Source organism: Argopecten irradians, chromosome 16 (genome assembly GCF_041381155.1).
Source record: "Argopecten irradians isolate NY chromosome 16, Ai_NY, whole genome shotgun sequence".
Taxonomy (NCBI): Eukaryota; Metazoa; Mollusca; class Bivalvia; order Pectinida; family Pectinidae; genus Argopecten; species Argopecten irradians.
The window spans coordinates 31,375,505-31,389,654 of NC_091149.1; the positions used below are offsets into that span (position 1 = coordinate 31,375,505).

The following is a 14,150-nucleotide window of genomic DNA, read 5'->3' on the forward strand; positions in this document are numbered from 1 at the left end:
ACATTAATTAATAAAGAAACATTAAGCAACACTTAATACGAGCTTCCTGAGCTTACTGGGTGCCCGCAACACTACATTTCCTTAGAAGCGTCAATTGTTGAGGGCCCGCAACTCTACAACTCCATGTAAGTGACAGTTATTGAGGGCCCACTACTCTACAACTCTGTGGAAGTATCAGTTATTGAGGGCCTGCAACTCTACAACTTTTTACTTTCAGAAAACACTCTTTTGCTACATGATTTCACTATTTTGTGTATATACTTGTATCCAAAACATTGGGGAAAATTTTGTTGTTTGTTTTCCTCTAAGGCCTGTGCTGCATGGGAAAAGACTTTTGCCCAAATCACCACAAATTTATATCCAAAAATCATCACTACTGCATATACAGAGCTACATATATTTATGGTCCTCCATGTTGAGCAGTGAAATCTAAACTGAGTAAATGTTTCAGTGTGAGTACCATATAGTACCTGTTTATCTAAAAAAATCATGCAAATCATGATTCTTGTTCACCGAGTGAGGTAAATAAAAGAATCACGAATAGGTCTCAAGGTTTAAATAGGTAATAAGGGTTTACCTGGAGCTGTGGAATAGTTAAACAATACCCAGTGCAATAGTTGAGAGTGACAGTGACATTCAGTGCCATGTTTTAAGTATGAGAAACACCTGAAACTGTGGAATAGTCAAGATAATGAATAGTTCTCGGCCCTTACAGGCCTCGAACAATTCATTATCTTGACTATTCCACAGTTTGAGGTGTTTCTCCTATACTTATCTTTTTTTAAAAATTTTAATTCGATATGAATTTACAAACATCGTTTATGCTCTGACAATGGGGCATCTTTAATAATATCAATTGCCAAATCATATCTAAACAACGTGATTGAGGTATCAATTTTCATTTGGTTTGTCTCCCGAGAGAAGATCTAGACACATTGAAATACAGGTGAATCTAGAGACTTCATGAAGTCCGTAATCCTTCGACAATATCAGAGGTGTTGATATATTCATGACCTATTTATAAATGAATATAATAAAAATATGGAGATCTCGGTTAGGCCACTGTTCTACAGAGACGATTGGAGGGTTCCATGAGAATGGCCAGCTTGTCGCGGTGATAACGTGTGCAAGGCCGAGGAGGCGTGTGGTCATTATCAGCGTACGGACCAAGGCGATATGGCGTTTCTATGTGGCTTAGTAGCTCTGTGTCTGTCGATGTTGGGAGCAGGTAAATATTTCATTTATATTTTACGTTAATGTGGTATTAAAGTACGAAGGATTTTGTTTCTAGATAGTGCATACCATGCGATGTTCTTATATATTTTCTTTGTTTGGAAAAGTATTGTGTGGTTATTTCTTATATATTTGTAGTTATCGTTTGAAATAATTACGTATTAGTTGAATTTTTTAATCATGTTTTCATAACAACTACGAAAACAAAATTTTAATAAATGTTCTAAATGTATTTCATGAAAAAACATAACCATCAATTGCATTGATAATCATACCAACAATTCATATTCATGAAAACAACAATTAAAGGCCCTCCCTATGATTCTATAATGTTTCCTTTAAAGTTTTATCTATGCACTCTTGAAGCCAGATATTCCTTGGCTACCTTGCAAAGTAAATATTACAACTCATAAATTGTATATAATTCGACTATAAGAAACCCCACATATCCCTGTAACAGTGCAATGATTACCAGAGTAGTTCTCACAGCGATTAGGGTACCGGTAAGTATAGTGACTTTATCCGAGACAAATTGGAGTTGGCTGACTTCTGTTTCTACTTAATATCCCACCCTCCCAGCCTGCCGTATATTTTATCTTATATAAAAAATGTGTTGCATGACAGTGGTACAGGTCATTTACATATAAGAAAATGTATCATCAAACGTATACCTTACGTTTTCAGAAGGGAGGTAACTCGTATGGAAAATTTTTCGTACTCATGTAAGATAAAGATACGTTCAAGATCGAATCGAAATGGCAGTTTTTTGTGTTTTAGTTTTTTTTTAATGTAAACTTAAGGGGGGATCACTGATTTTGTTCAAGTATTTACACAATTTTGATGTTGCAATAACATTCAATTCAATAATGAATTATGATAATATCTGGGTGGCATTTTGCAGAAACTGTTTTTCAATTGACGTAAAAATAACGTTTTGAGTTAGCAATATCTGGTGTAAAATAAGGAAAGTTGAAGGTTTGTTTTCTGAACAAAAGGTTCATTTTGAGTTGATAATTACATAAAAAATCCGTTCAATAACTGGGCGATACCTACTTTCAAGGTCACAGTGGCGAAATATACTCATGTGTCTTTCGGTGGTACCTACCTGATATATTTTCAGGGATGAGAAGAAATCGAAAGTTTTGTTTGCAAAATTAATAATAAAGTACATGCAGCAGAAGAAATTTGTATTTATTTTGTACATATGTAGCAGAGTGGCACTAGGTTGATCATTTATGACGAGCTAGCTCAATTGATAAAACATACAAGATGTATCTAGAGTGCCTACATATTTTTAATAAACATATATGGTGTTCAAGCTAATTTTAAAAATCCCATAGAAACTGCCCACAGCCAAACTTTCTTTAAACTTTGCCTATCAAAAGTGCTGCAAGATGTACCTCAAAAATGATTATACTACTTTTTCTCTTTGTGATTTTTAAAAGGACCAAAGGGCTTTAAGTCTTCATATTCATTTTCACTAGAACTAACTGCACAAACATGCCAAAATAGGCCATCCTTTGCTAAGTATATACATTTTTTTATTCATAAATCATTTGAGTAGATCGTATACTTTTAGGAAAAACCGAAAACGAAACATTTCTCTCTACCATTTAATTTCACCGTGTTAAAGGGTGTGTCCACAATTTTACCTTGCATAGAAATACTCTCTGGACAATTTCTATCCATGTGTTAATTGGTTTCGCAATTAAAATCCGGGTTTTGGGTAACTTGAATATTGCGAGTGCAAGTAGCAACGCGACACTTTTTTGTTGATATACCTAGCTATATATTGCTATTTTAGGAGTCCGATTTAAGTGAACATTACTGAATAGTAGTAATTTTACATGTTAAATTAAAGGTACCATAATATGAAAATGTTTTTTGCCATGGTAACAAAACGAAGGCCTCTAAAATAATGTCAATTAGTATATAACGTTTAAAAGATATAACATGGTATCACTTTCAAAAAGATTGGTTGTCATGGAAACAAAAATTAAAATTGGTATATATGGGTTATGTCGTATGCTGAATAACATGGAGACACTTCCGACATGCTTTGTTTCCATTGTAACAAAATGGGCAACTTTGATTGGTTAAAATTTAAATAGTTTAAGATGTAAGTGAAACTTGGTGTATGTGGGTCATGAGGTATACGAAATAAGATAGTAATAGTTATGAAATACTTTGTTGCCATGGTAATAAATTCTAGGCCCCTAATTGGGTAAAAATCATGATTGTAACCTTACTGTTGTTGTAATTGTTTTAAGTTAAAACATATTTTTATTTAAAAACAATGATATACAATTTCGCTCTTTTATCTTTTTTTTTAAAAATTCAATAACAAGTTCTTTATCTACGTAAGAGTGAAAAGATAATATTTTGGGTTGAAGTTGCTAATGAAAATGCATGTTTTTCTACTAGTAATATGATTTCTGATATTAGAAAATTTTTTTTTTCACCCAAGAATATCTAGTTGCTAAGCTTTTTTGTACTGTAAGGAAATGCAAAACAAAATATGCACTAATCTATATATTATGTATGTTAGTTTACAAAATTCTATCACGACTTGTCGATTTATTAGGGTGTTTATGGTCAATTATGAATTTAAAGTCACCTAGGGCAAATGTTGGCTTTTTAGAAAAATCTCATTGCCTACATTTCAGCATTTGAAAAGCTATTTCCCGGATTTAATTTTGTTTAGAAAAATTATTAGCTTTAAGATCATAAGATCATATGTATGATTAAAAATTGTGGACAAAATCACTCGTATGCCAAATATTCACAGAAATCCAAAACCTTAAACTTTTATCCTGTCAAAATGTAGATAAAACTGTTTGAAAATCAATTCCAGTCAAAACCAATTAAAAATTGCATTTGGAAATGAATAAAAAATAAAAAATGAAGCTTCTTTTAATAAGAAAAATAATTTAAAAAAAAGAAAAAAAAATGTGTTCAAAAGGTAGGCACAAAGGGTCCTCTTGTGCCTTACCCAAAGTATTATAAGAAGATATTATTTCAGGCCCTTTATGTATTTAAGAAATAAAAGGGATAAAAACACATTTAAAATAGTATTGCATTTTAACCTTTAAGACTGCAAAATTTAAAAGAAACCGAAACTCGGGTGGATTTTGCAACCCCAACTTTGTTCAAGATTGTGCTATATCGTTTCATATAAAACATGTCAAAATAACAAAATGTTAAAATTCGCTTAATTTATACATATTTCAGAGGACTATGGCACATTAATATTAAATCAATAATGCACTAAAATATTCAACTTTACTACTTAACACCTTTTTCTTACAAAATCGATGGATATGGTTGCCAAAAAGGCCTATATCATTCGTAGTCCTTACTGTGTAATTACTATATAGTTTTTTGTATACTATTAAATAAAATAAAATGCATGAGTAAATTCCAATAGATGCCTTAATATCGACTCGCGATTTACTTATATTCTATTGCATAACCGCACGCTTCAACGTAAATTATCATGTCAAAGTAAAATCACGTAGTGAATTTGCGACCCGAATTAGTTAATTGCTAAAATATAACCTTTAAACGTATATGTGCCTAACTGCGCGAAAATTTTGACATGTTAAGTTTTCTTCAGTAATCTTATGAAAGCCGTAAGGTTTAATGAAATAAGCTGTGAAAATCATTGAAATTGACAGACAACCATATGCAATGCCTTATAAACGTTAGTTACAAACAAGACATTATGCACTCAGATGGAAACATACCTGCAGAAATCTTTTTACAATTACTAATGATACTGAAGAAATGTTAAATGAAATTGTAGACTGTATCTATTTTTTTCACTGCAATGTAGATTTAATTAAAACATGGCTATGATGTCATCTTTTGTTGTCCCCAGTACTTTATTTAGACTATTGTTCAAGTACTTGTTCTGTCTGTAGATTAGTACACCTTTCACTGTACATTAGTTTACTTGTAGCTGTAGATTAGTTTCAACTAATCTACAGTTCCAGGTAAACTAATGTACAATGAAAGGTAGAGAGTGACACTACAAGCAGCATTGAAAATTGGACAGATAAATAACAAGTATATGTAATCATATTCAACATAAATGTAACAGAAACTTAAATAATACATATTATTACATATTTTATTTTCTGTTTTATATATTGATTCGTGGACATCGGCATAAATCCAATCACATGAACCGCAACGCATACAATTAATCCTTGTGTTGAAAATCAAGACTCTTTAGTATTTCGACAGCACAGGCATTCCTACAATGATGTTTTAATTTTAGATAGATATGTGTACTTTCTTTCTTTGAAAATTGAATGAATGCTTTCGGTATATTTCCCAATAATTCCACTGTTAATTGCTTCATTTCTTGAATACATACACGTAACACATAAATCCACGTTTCCCAAATTGAATAATTTCGGTATAATTCCTTATCCAAGAATCACACAAAGCCTACTGAACAAATTTGAAATTTTAAGCTTTCTTTTCATCACTTTGCCGTTTTCACTGAATTTCAATGTAGTTTCCTTTAGAATCCACTAAATCTTGATATTATGTTCTAGGACCAATCATATTCTTCATTTCATAATGTAGAGCGGTATATTCAAAATTAATACGTTTCCATGGTAATCCTCCATATTTTGTGAATTTCCGACAAGTTATATCCAAGTGAATGGTCTGCCTCTGACATAAAGAACAGTTAAATTAATATATCACAAAATAAACTCTGTTATTGAAAATTTGATAATCATTTTAGATAGTTTGACTTCGTAAAGATCTGATCTGTACTGTCTGCCATGTTGCCTCTTGTACTGCTCTATTCAGAATGAAGAGAACTCAAACTCACAAAAATTCTCTGGTAATAACATTGGTATGGAATGTCATGAAAAATTCATGCAATGCATGCACGACCAGAGTAGACATATTACAACAATTACTGTGCTGACATGTTCAGTGTCAAAGATGGTTGAAGGCCTTACCTGTAGCTGTAGATTAGTTACACAATAGCCATAGTTAGCACTGTACATCAGAGTGCCATGTTTTAGGGCCGAGCATTGTTCATTATCTTGACTAATCTACAGTTTGAGGTGTTTCTCCTATACTTACATTTGTATAGTGATTTTTAACAGCAGAATCTATTGCCCAAACATTCTCAGGTCTTATTCGTACTTATGAAATTAAAATTTAGGCATTAAAAGTGTTGTAATTGTCTAGTTGATGGTAACTTTTGGTGGCGAATAACATATTAATTTTGATTCTATAGTATGAAAAATACAGTACTTATAACTTAATGAATCGCCAACTTAAATCACCAAAGTGCCCCAGATTAACTATTATGCCCAGAACACATTCCATAGTTGTTTTAATAGTTATACTCTTTGACTATAGATTCTGTTTGTTTGTTTGATAAATTAACGTCCTATAAACAGCCAGGCTCATGTTAGGACGGCCTCCGTTGTGTATCATATATGTAGATTACAGTGCGTATTTTTGGAGATTGCGGTATATTCGTGCTGTGTCTTCTTGTATAGTGATATATTAATGAAGCAGCTGCCCAAAACATCAAGCAACACACCCCACCCGATCACATCCGAATAAACGGGTCAATTACGCTAAAACGTTTAAACGGCTTCTTGTGCATAACTTAGCGGCCCCGACACCTGATATTGGGCATGTGACATGCTGGGATTAAGAGATATCACGTTTGTTCAGAAATGAATGACCTTAATCTCCATTCAATGTCACAAGGGTCAAATAGACAAAATTCTTAAAATGACTTCTTGTGAATAACAAAGAGGCATATAGACCTGATATGGGGCATGTGCCATGCTGGGATTAAGGGCTACCAAGTTTGTTCAAATCAATGACCTTGTTTGCTTGTTTGTTTGATTAATTAACGTCCTATTAACAGCTATGGTCATGTAACGACGGCCTCCCATGTATGCGTTGCGTGTATGTTGTGCGAGGTGCGTGTTTTGGGAGACTGCGATATATTCATGTTGTGTCTTCTTGTATAGTGGGACTGTTGCCCTTTTTGTAGTGCTATATCACTGAAGCATCCCGCCGAAGACACCAAGCAACACAACCCACCCGGTCAATGACCTTGACCTTCATTCAAGGTCACAGGGATCAAATAGGCTAAAATCTTCATCTTCTTTGGAACCGAAAGGCACATGATGCTCATATTGGGCCTGGGGCATGCATGAAAGAAGGCTACCGTTTTTGTTCAAATGAATGACATTGACTTTCATTCAAAGTAACTGGGATCAAATAGGCTAAAATCTTTAAACGACTTCTCGTTAATAACTAAGAGGCCTATAGAATGGATGTTAGGCGTGTACCATGGTGAGGATTAAGGAATCTTCATTCATGACCGTTAAGGCCCTCTTGTTATAATGTTACTATTTGGCTTCAGATGGCCAAGGTACCAGTGTGACCCCAGTAGCGGCATTCACCAAAGGCCTGACCTCACACTTACATCTAGTTCAGGGCGAGAATCTCAACTTCGACAAAATCATTACAAATGTCAATGCCCATATCGATGCCAACGGTGTCTTCCAAGCTACCAAACAGGTAAGGAGTGCATTTGGTGCATTTATCATTCTGGCAATGAAAACGCCCAGAAGGCATGTATTGCTCTCCTGTCATACAGTTAAAATGTATGCGGCTCACTTTGCTTGATTCAGTAAATTTACGTCCTATTAACAGTGAGGGTTATTGGATCACATCCATAGTTTTTGCCATAGTTTGGCCAAAACATTTATAAATGATCATTTACGTCCTTAGTCGACCTTAGGATACATTCATTATTGTACACCTATCTTCGTAATCATATGCCTCAAACACCATTTTGGTCACAACTAGGTCACCGTCTTAAAATATCACTTCAGCGATCGCTATTTCCGGAATTCATTCAGATTAATTCGACCCCTGTGACTCTATATACAGGAGATCTGAAGCTTGCATCAATTCCTTTTTTCCTATTTGTGTATTTTTGCCCTTTTTCAATTCCATATAAAAGTCACAACATGTTAAAATGTAAATATCTCATAATAAACTTACAGTGATTTAATAGATATAAATAAATTTTGATAATTATCTTATGTAATTGTAATTATAACTGTTTTGATGAACTATCTTCTTTTTCTATCCCAAAGACTAAATGAGATGAAATTTGAAGGGGAGTTTCCCGAAACAGAGATGATTTTATACTAGTTTTGGATTTTATTCCAAAACGATACCTATTAAATTATTGCTCACTTTTATTAGTTACAGTTTTCCTAATTTTCCATTAGGACAGAAAAGTTGATGTTACATCAGATGTGAAAGGAAATACAGTATATATATACAATGCCCAAGATTTCATGTCCAAGTCCTTTGTCTGCGAATTTCCGAAAATCGACAAAAGATAGACTGCCAGACACTTTCAATTCTTTGACTAAACTTGAAATTTTGCCTTAGTTATGTATGATCATGACCCGATTTTATGTATGTACAAATGTTTTTTACTTCCTTATCTCATACCTAAGGTCTGTACAGCCAGCGCCCTATCTTTTCCATTATTGTTACGATAGCGTGCTGGTTTTGTAAGTGTATAAGGCTACACATCCTATTAACAGCTAAGATAATCTTCCCCCATTTGTTTGTTTGTTTGATTAATTAACATCCTATTAACAGCTATGGTCATGTAAGGACGGCCTCCAATATATGTCGTGTGTTGCGTGTATGTTGTGCTTATTTCGGGAGACTGCGGTATAATCATGTTGTGTCTTCTTGTATAGTGGGACTGTTGCCCTTTTTATAGACATTAAGCAACATACCCCACCCGTTCACATTATACTGACAACCCCCTATGCAATGTTGTATGTGTATAAATATCGTAATGTTTTGGGAGGCTGTGGTATACCTGTGTTGGTTCTCCTTGTAATAGTGGGATTCTAAATTGATCGTCATAAAGTATTGTTGATTTGGACGCTTTGTCGAGTATGATTTATGTTAATGGCGCTGATTTCCTAAATAGGGTATGTACGCCTTTCACTTCTACTCACTGACTCGCCAGAACACAGAGTTATGGATAGAACTTTACAAAAACACAGAGCTGATATGCTCAGCATACGCTCACAACCCGAGCCAGGGAGGATACGCTGATGCCGGAAATTCTGCTCTGCTCTACCTAACCCCTGGGGATACGGTTTACGTGAAAGCTCACGACGCCTACGACAACACTTTCTACGGCGAAGAAGACCAGATCTACACCACATTTACAGGTGTACTTCTCGATTCTGGATTCTTTGGTGAGTATTTTTGGGGAATGGGCTTCATGCCAATTTCTCGATTCCGAATTCTTTGGTGAGTATTTTGTGGGACATCGCTTCATGGCCATTTCTCGATTCCGGATTCTTTGGTGAGTATTTTTGGAAATGGGCTTCGTACCCATTTCTTAAATCAGGATTATATGGTGTGTATTTTTGGGGAGTAGGCTTCATGCCCATTTCTCGGTTCCGAATTTTATGGTGAGTAAATTTTGGGAGTGGGCTTCATGCCCATTTCTCGATTCCGAATTCTATGGAGAGTATTTTTGGGGTGTGGGCTTCATGCCAATTTCTCGATTCCGAAATCTGTGGTGAGTATTTTGGAGGTGTTCGCTTCATGGCCATTTCTTGATTCCGTGATTTCTTGATTGTGTGAAAATATCTGAAAACAGTGCTATTTAGATCATTTCATGAAACATATGAGAACCGCCAGATATCGCCTCTACTATCTTCTACATGATTGCATGCGCTGGGTGAATATGTATGGGGCTTATGGCCGATTCGTGTTAGGCTAGTTAATTAAATGTGCCATCTCAATAAAGCGTACAAGGCGTTCCAATCTGTGCTATAAAAACGCCGGTATTTTGGGTCGATCATCGGTATCTATCATAGTAATAATCTTTTGTGACCAAAGGTACATATCATCTTATTTATTTCATATAATACCTAGGACTATCTCGCCAATACTGAATACTGTGTCCGCTATATAGCCCTGTGAACCTGTGGGACACAACATTGTGTGAACTACATACGTGATTTCAGTATGCTTGTTTGGATTTCTCTAGAGATGATAATTATTACACAATTCCTGGCGAGACGATACAAAATGGCGGTCTTTCCACCCAAAATACAGTAGAGTGATGACGTATATCGGTATCCATGTATCGTTGCACATACAAATTAAACAGTAGTGGTGGCAGCAAAAGAGAATAATGCTTGTTACCGAAATAAACCGCCTACAACGGACAAACATTGATCTTAACAGAACACGAGGGCTTCGATAAGACCGCTCCACACGGATTTTCTGTCGGACTCACCAGTAATCTTACTATTGCCGACGGAGGGAAGGTAGCATATGATAAAGACTTCAACAACAACGCGGCCATGGCTGGCTACAACATGACAAGTCACGACTTTATAGCTCCTGTTGAGGGTCTTTACATTTTCCATTTACATGCCCTATCATTAGCGGACAAGGTAAGCCATTATTAGCTTTTTATCAATTGTTTTTCGATTGACTACAGTGCTATCTCATCTCACTGACACAAATTGTCAACGACAGTGGCTTAACTCCTGAAAAATCATTTATTTGGTTTCAGTCCATTCCAGACATTGAATAGTAGCATTTTCAGGTCACCTGAGACAAAGTCTCAAGTGACCTATTCTAATCGCCTTTTGTCCGTCGTCGTATGTCCGTAAACATTTACATTTTCAACTTCTTCTCCGAAACCGCTTAAGCAATTTCAACGAATTTTTGCACAAACTTTATAAGGAATAAGGCCAATCAAAAATGTGAATTAAATGGTCCCACCCCCATGGGGCTGTGGGAGGGTCCAAAAGGGGTAAAATTTACTAAAATTTCAAAAATCTTCTCCACTCACATATGTGGTTGAATCAAATACTTTTCATAGATGGAAAGGTCTTAAGGTCTTTTACGAAAAGTGTGAATTATATGACATTGGAGTCTCTCGTTTCCCCCTGGGGAGGGGGTTAAGTTTACTATAGTTTATATAGGGAAAACATATTTTAAAACATAATTCGGTCATTTGTAATAGGAAATGAGTCCAATGTTGTCAGAATTAGCAGTATGAGATGGCCGTTGAATCATATTAACAAATTTTTCATGACTGACCACAAAGGGCCTTAAGGGCGAGGTCAAGAGGGGTCAAATAGGCTAAAAATCATTTATGAACATTTTTTGCTCAATTTTCATAGGAAATGAGTCAAACTTGGTTAGAATTATTAGCCTGAGAGAGCATTTTAACATCATATCCATAATGGTCCTGGACGATCCCCCTGAGCAGAGGGGCGGGCCAAAATGGGTCAAATAGGTAAAAATTTAAAAAATCTTCTTCTAAAATTCTGGAAATGGTAGAATCAAATACTCTTCATAGAAGAAAAGATCTTAAGTTGTTTTATAAAAAAACAGTGAATTATATGACCCTGTGGTATCACGTTTCCCCTTGGGGAAGGGATCAAGTTTACTTTAGTGTATATAGAAAAAACACATTTATGAACATTATTTTATCAATTTTCATAGGAAATAATCATTCTAGATTAAAATTATTAGTCTGAGACATAGCATTTTAACATCCATATCAGTCCTTGCTGACCCCCTGGAGGACGAGTGGGGCGAGCCCAAACAGAGTCAAAATGACTTAAAATTTCAAAAGCTCTTCCGAGCTCACAGGATTAATAGAAACAAATACTCTTCATGGATAAAAAAAGTCAAATTTATAAAATCACTAACCAACTTCAAGGGCCAGTATATTAGTTTTTACATGTCTTTATTTCAGAGAAGTCGTTTATGTCAAAACGGTCAAATTTTTTTCCCCACAAAATCCACATTTTATTGAAAACAATTGGTCAAATTTGATCTTTATTGGATGAGGATTCGAAATGGGGACATGTATTGCTTCATTTTTTGTGGTTTTTTTCTAGGAAGTATACATAGAACTGTTCCAGAATAAGCAGTATGTCCTATCCGCGTATGCCTACACCACAAACGAGTGGGGAGACGCCGCAAACTCCGTCATTCTACATCTCAATCAGAATGATGACGTCACCATCAAGGCACGACCCCAATATGATGTACAGTTATTCGGGGATCCGACCCAGGTCTACTGCACCTTTTCCGGAGCTCTGTTATCGATGACAGTTCCTGGCAACAATGTTGGTGGTGGAAGTAGGTATTTCGAACAGGAGGTGTATAATATTACCTTAGTTCTGATAATTATGATACAAGATGTGTCAACTGGTGTGATTTAGTTTATATATTAACGTCTTATTACCATTCAAGGTCTTTAAGGACGACTTTATGTTTTGGAAGGCTGCAGTATATTAATGATGTGTGGTTTTATTGTTGTGGAACTCCGTTTTAAGTGTTTTTTCACTAATGCATGTCGCTGAAGACACCAAGCAAGTCCATCCCATCGACTACGTTATACTGACAACGGATAAACCAGACGTTTAACTCATAGCCTTCATCGCTAGGGCGAACACTCAACTCGACGCCAAAAGTTGAGGCGGTGTTAAGAGAGACGTTAGGAAGAGAAATGTTCCGATCGCAAACTTTGGAGTAGATATGATAGGACCAGTATTTTGCCTTAATTTTTCAGGCCGAAAAAATTAACTCTGATCCCAATCTATTTCATGTCAATAAATACTCTCATACTTGCCATTCATCAAAACATAATTTTTTATATCCATGTAAAATTATGATTTTTCAAGGATTTTTGTGAAAAATGGCGGGAAACTGCATGTTGATGACGTCATAGTGAACATAATTGGCACATGCGGGATATTTTCGAGATGTAATGTGTTAGCAAATGTATTCAGCTGTTATATGGCAAAATATGTTGTTCTTTACTGGAGAATTAATTTTAAGACCATATTCGAGTCTTAACGTACCTTCTCCTTTAGTCACAGTTTACGATCATGCCATAGAGACAGAAGGTACAATATTACAACGCCCTACCTGCAGAGCCAGTGTGGTTTATCATTAAATCGACACTTTAAATATTCCTACTTTTGTGGTACAACATTAACTACCACGTGTAACATAGCCTTATTTCCTGTTTATTTATGTCTTGCATGACATCTATTTCTATATCATATTGTGATTAATGCTTGCCTATTCTTCCTTTATAGGTTTAAGTGAAGTAGCCTTCTCTGTCGGTCTATCACACAACGTAAATATCTCCGCCTACTCTAAGGTTCCCTGGGATAGACTGTTTATCAATTATGGAAATCGTTTTGACATGCGCACTGGAACATTCACAGCAGAAGTCGATGGAATCTATGTATTCCTCTTCCATGGGCTTTCCCAGACCGGCCAGGAATTTTACGTTGAATTATACCACAACTTCCAGTACATAGATTCTGCCTATGCGTACGACGCGAACTCCTATGCGGCCGGAAGTAACGCCGCGAGCTTGAAATTGATGGCAGGTGATCAGGTGTACGTCGGGGTCCAGAGTCAGACAATTCTCTATGGAGGCTATGACGAGATCTACTGTACGTTCTCTGGCTATCTCCTCGCCCCATTGGCCCAATCACAGCCCATTGTCGGCTAAATTGTATCGTCTAGTAAAATAAATGTTGTAGCGTTGTTTTTAAACTGGTTATCAATTTTAAATAAGATCTATATGTCATTCAATATTTTATGAAATTGAACCACGCCTATTATTTGTTTGTTTGTTTGAGTTTGATGGCCCATCGACCACTAAGGTCATTAAGGGCAAAACTACAAGTCATGCATTAATACCAAGATATAAACATATAAATATAAAAAATCAGGATAAGAACAAGGCAAGTAACTAAAACACAGATTGTAAATGTTGATTTTATAGAAAAAGAGTGTCATGGGATAAAATAGTTTTG

The 14,150-nt window shown here is 35.5% G+C and overlaps 1 protein-coding gene across 1 annotated transcript; it reads left to right on the plus strand.

Moving 5' to 3' along the window:
* Nucleotides 1-1,076: 1,076 nt before the first annotated feature.
* On the plus strand, nucleotides 1,077-13,881 carry LOC138311088 (complement C1q tumor necrosis factor-related protein 4-like). Its single transcript, XM_069252530.1, has 6 exons — nucleotides 1,077-1,228; nucleotides 7,652-7,809; nucleotides 9,257-9,530; nucleotides 10,534-10,745; nucleotides 12,210-12,453; nucleotides 13,419-13,881. Exons 1-6 carry the CDS (start codon nucleotides 1,177-1,179, stop codon nucleotides 13,841-13,843), a joined length of 1,365 nt encoding a protein of 454 aa, XP_069108631.1. The 5' UTR covers nucleotides 1,077-1,176; the 3' UTR covers nucleotides 13,844-13,881.
* Nucleotides 13,882-14,150: the final 269 nt, after the last annotated feature.

Bases quoted from the DNA above. Each gene is read 5' to 3' on its own strand.
- LOC138311088 (XM_069252530.1), top strand. From the start codon at position 1,177: ATGGCGTTTCTATGTGGCTTAGTAGCTCTGTGTCTGTCGATGTTGGGA. The intron at 9,531-10,533 runs GTGAGTATTTTT...TGATCTTAACAG, and splicing joins TCTCGATTCTGGATTCTTTG to AACACGAGGGCTTCGATAAG. The intron at 12,454-13,418 runs GTAGGTATTTCG...CTTCCTTTATAG, and splicing joins CAACAATGTTGGTGGTGGAA to GTTTAAGTGAAGTAGCCTTC.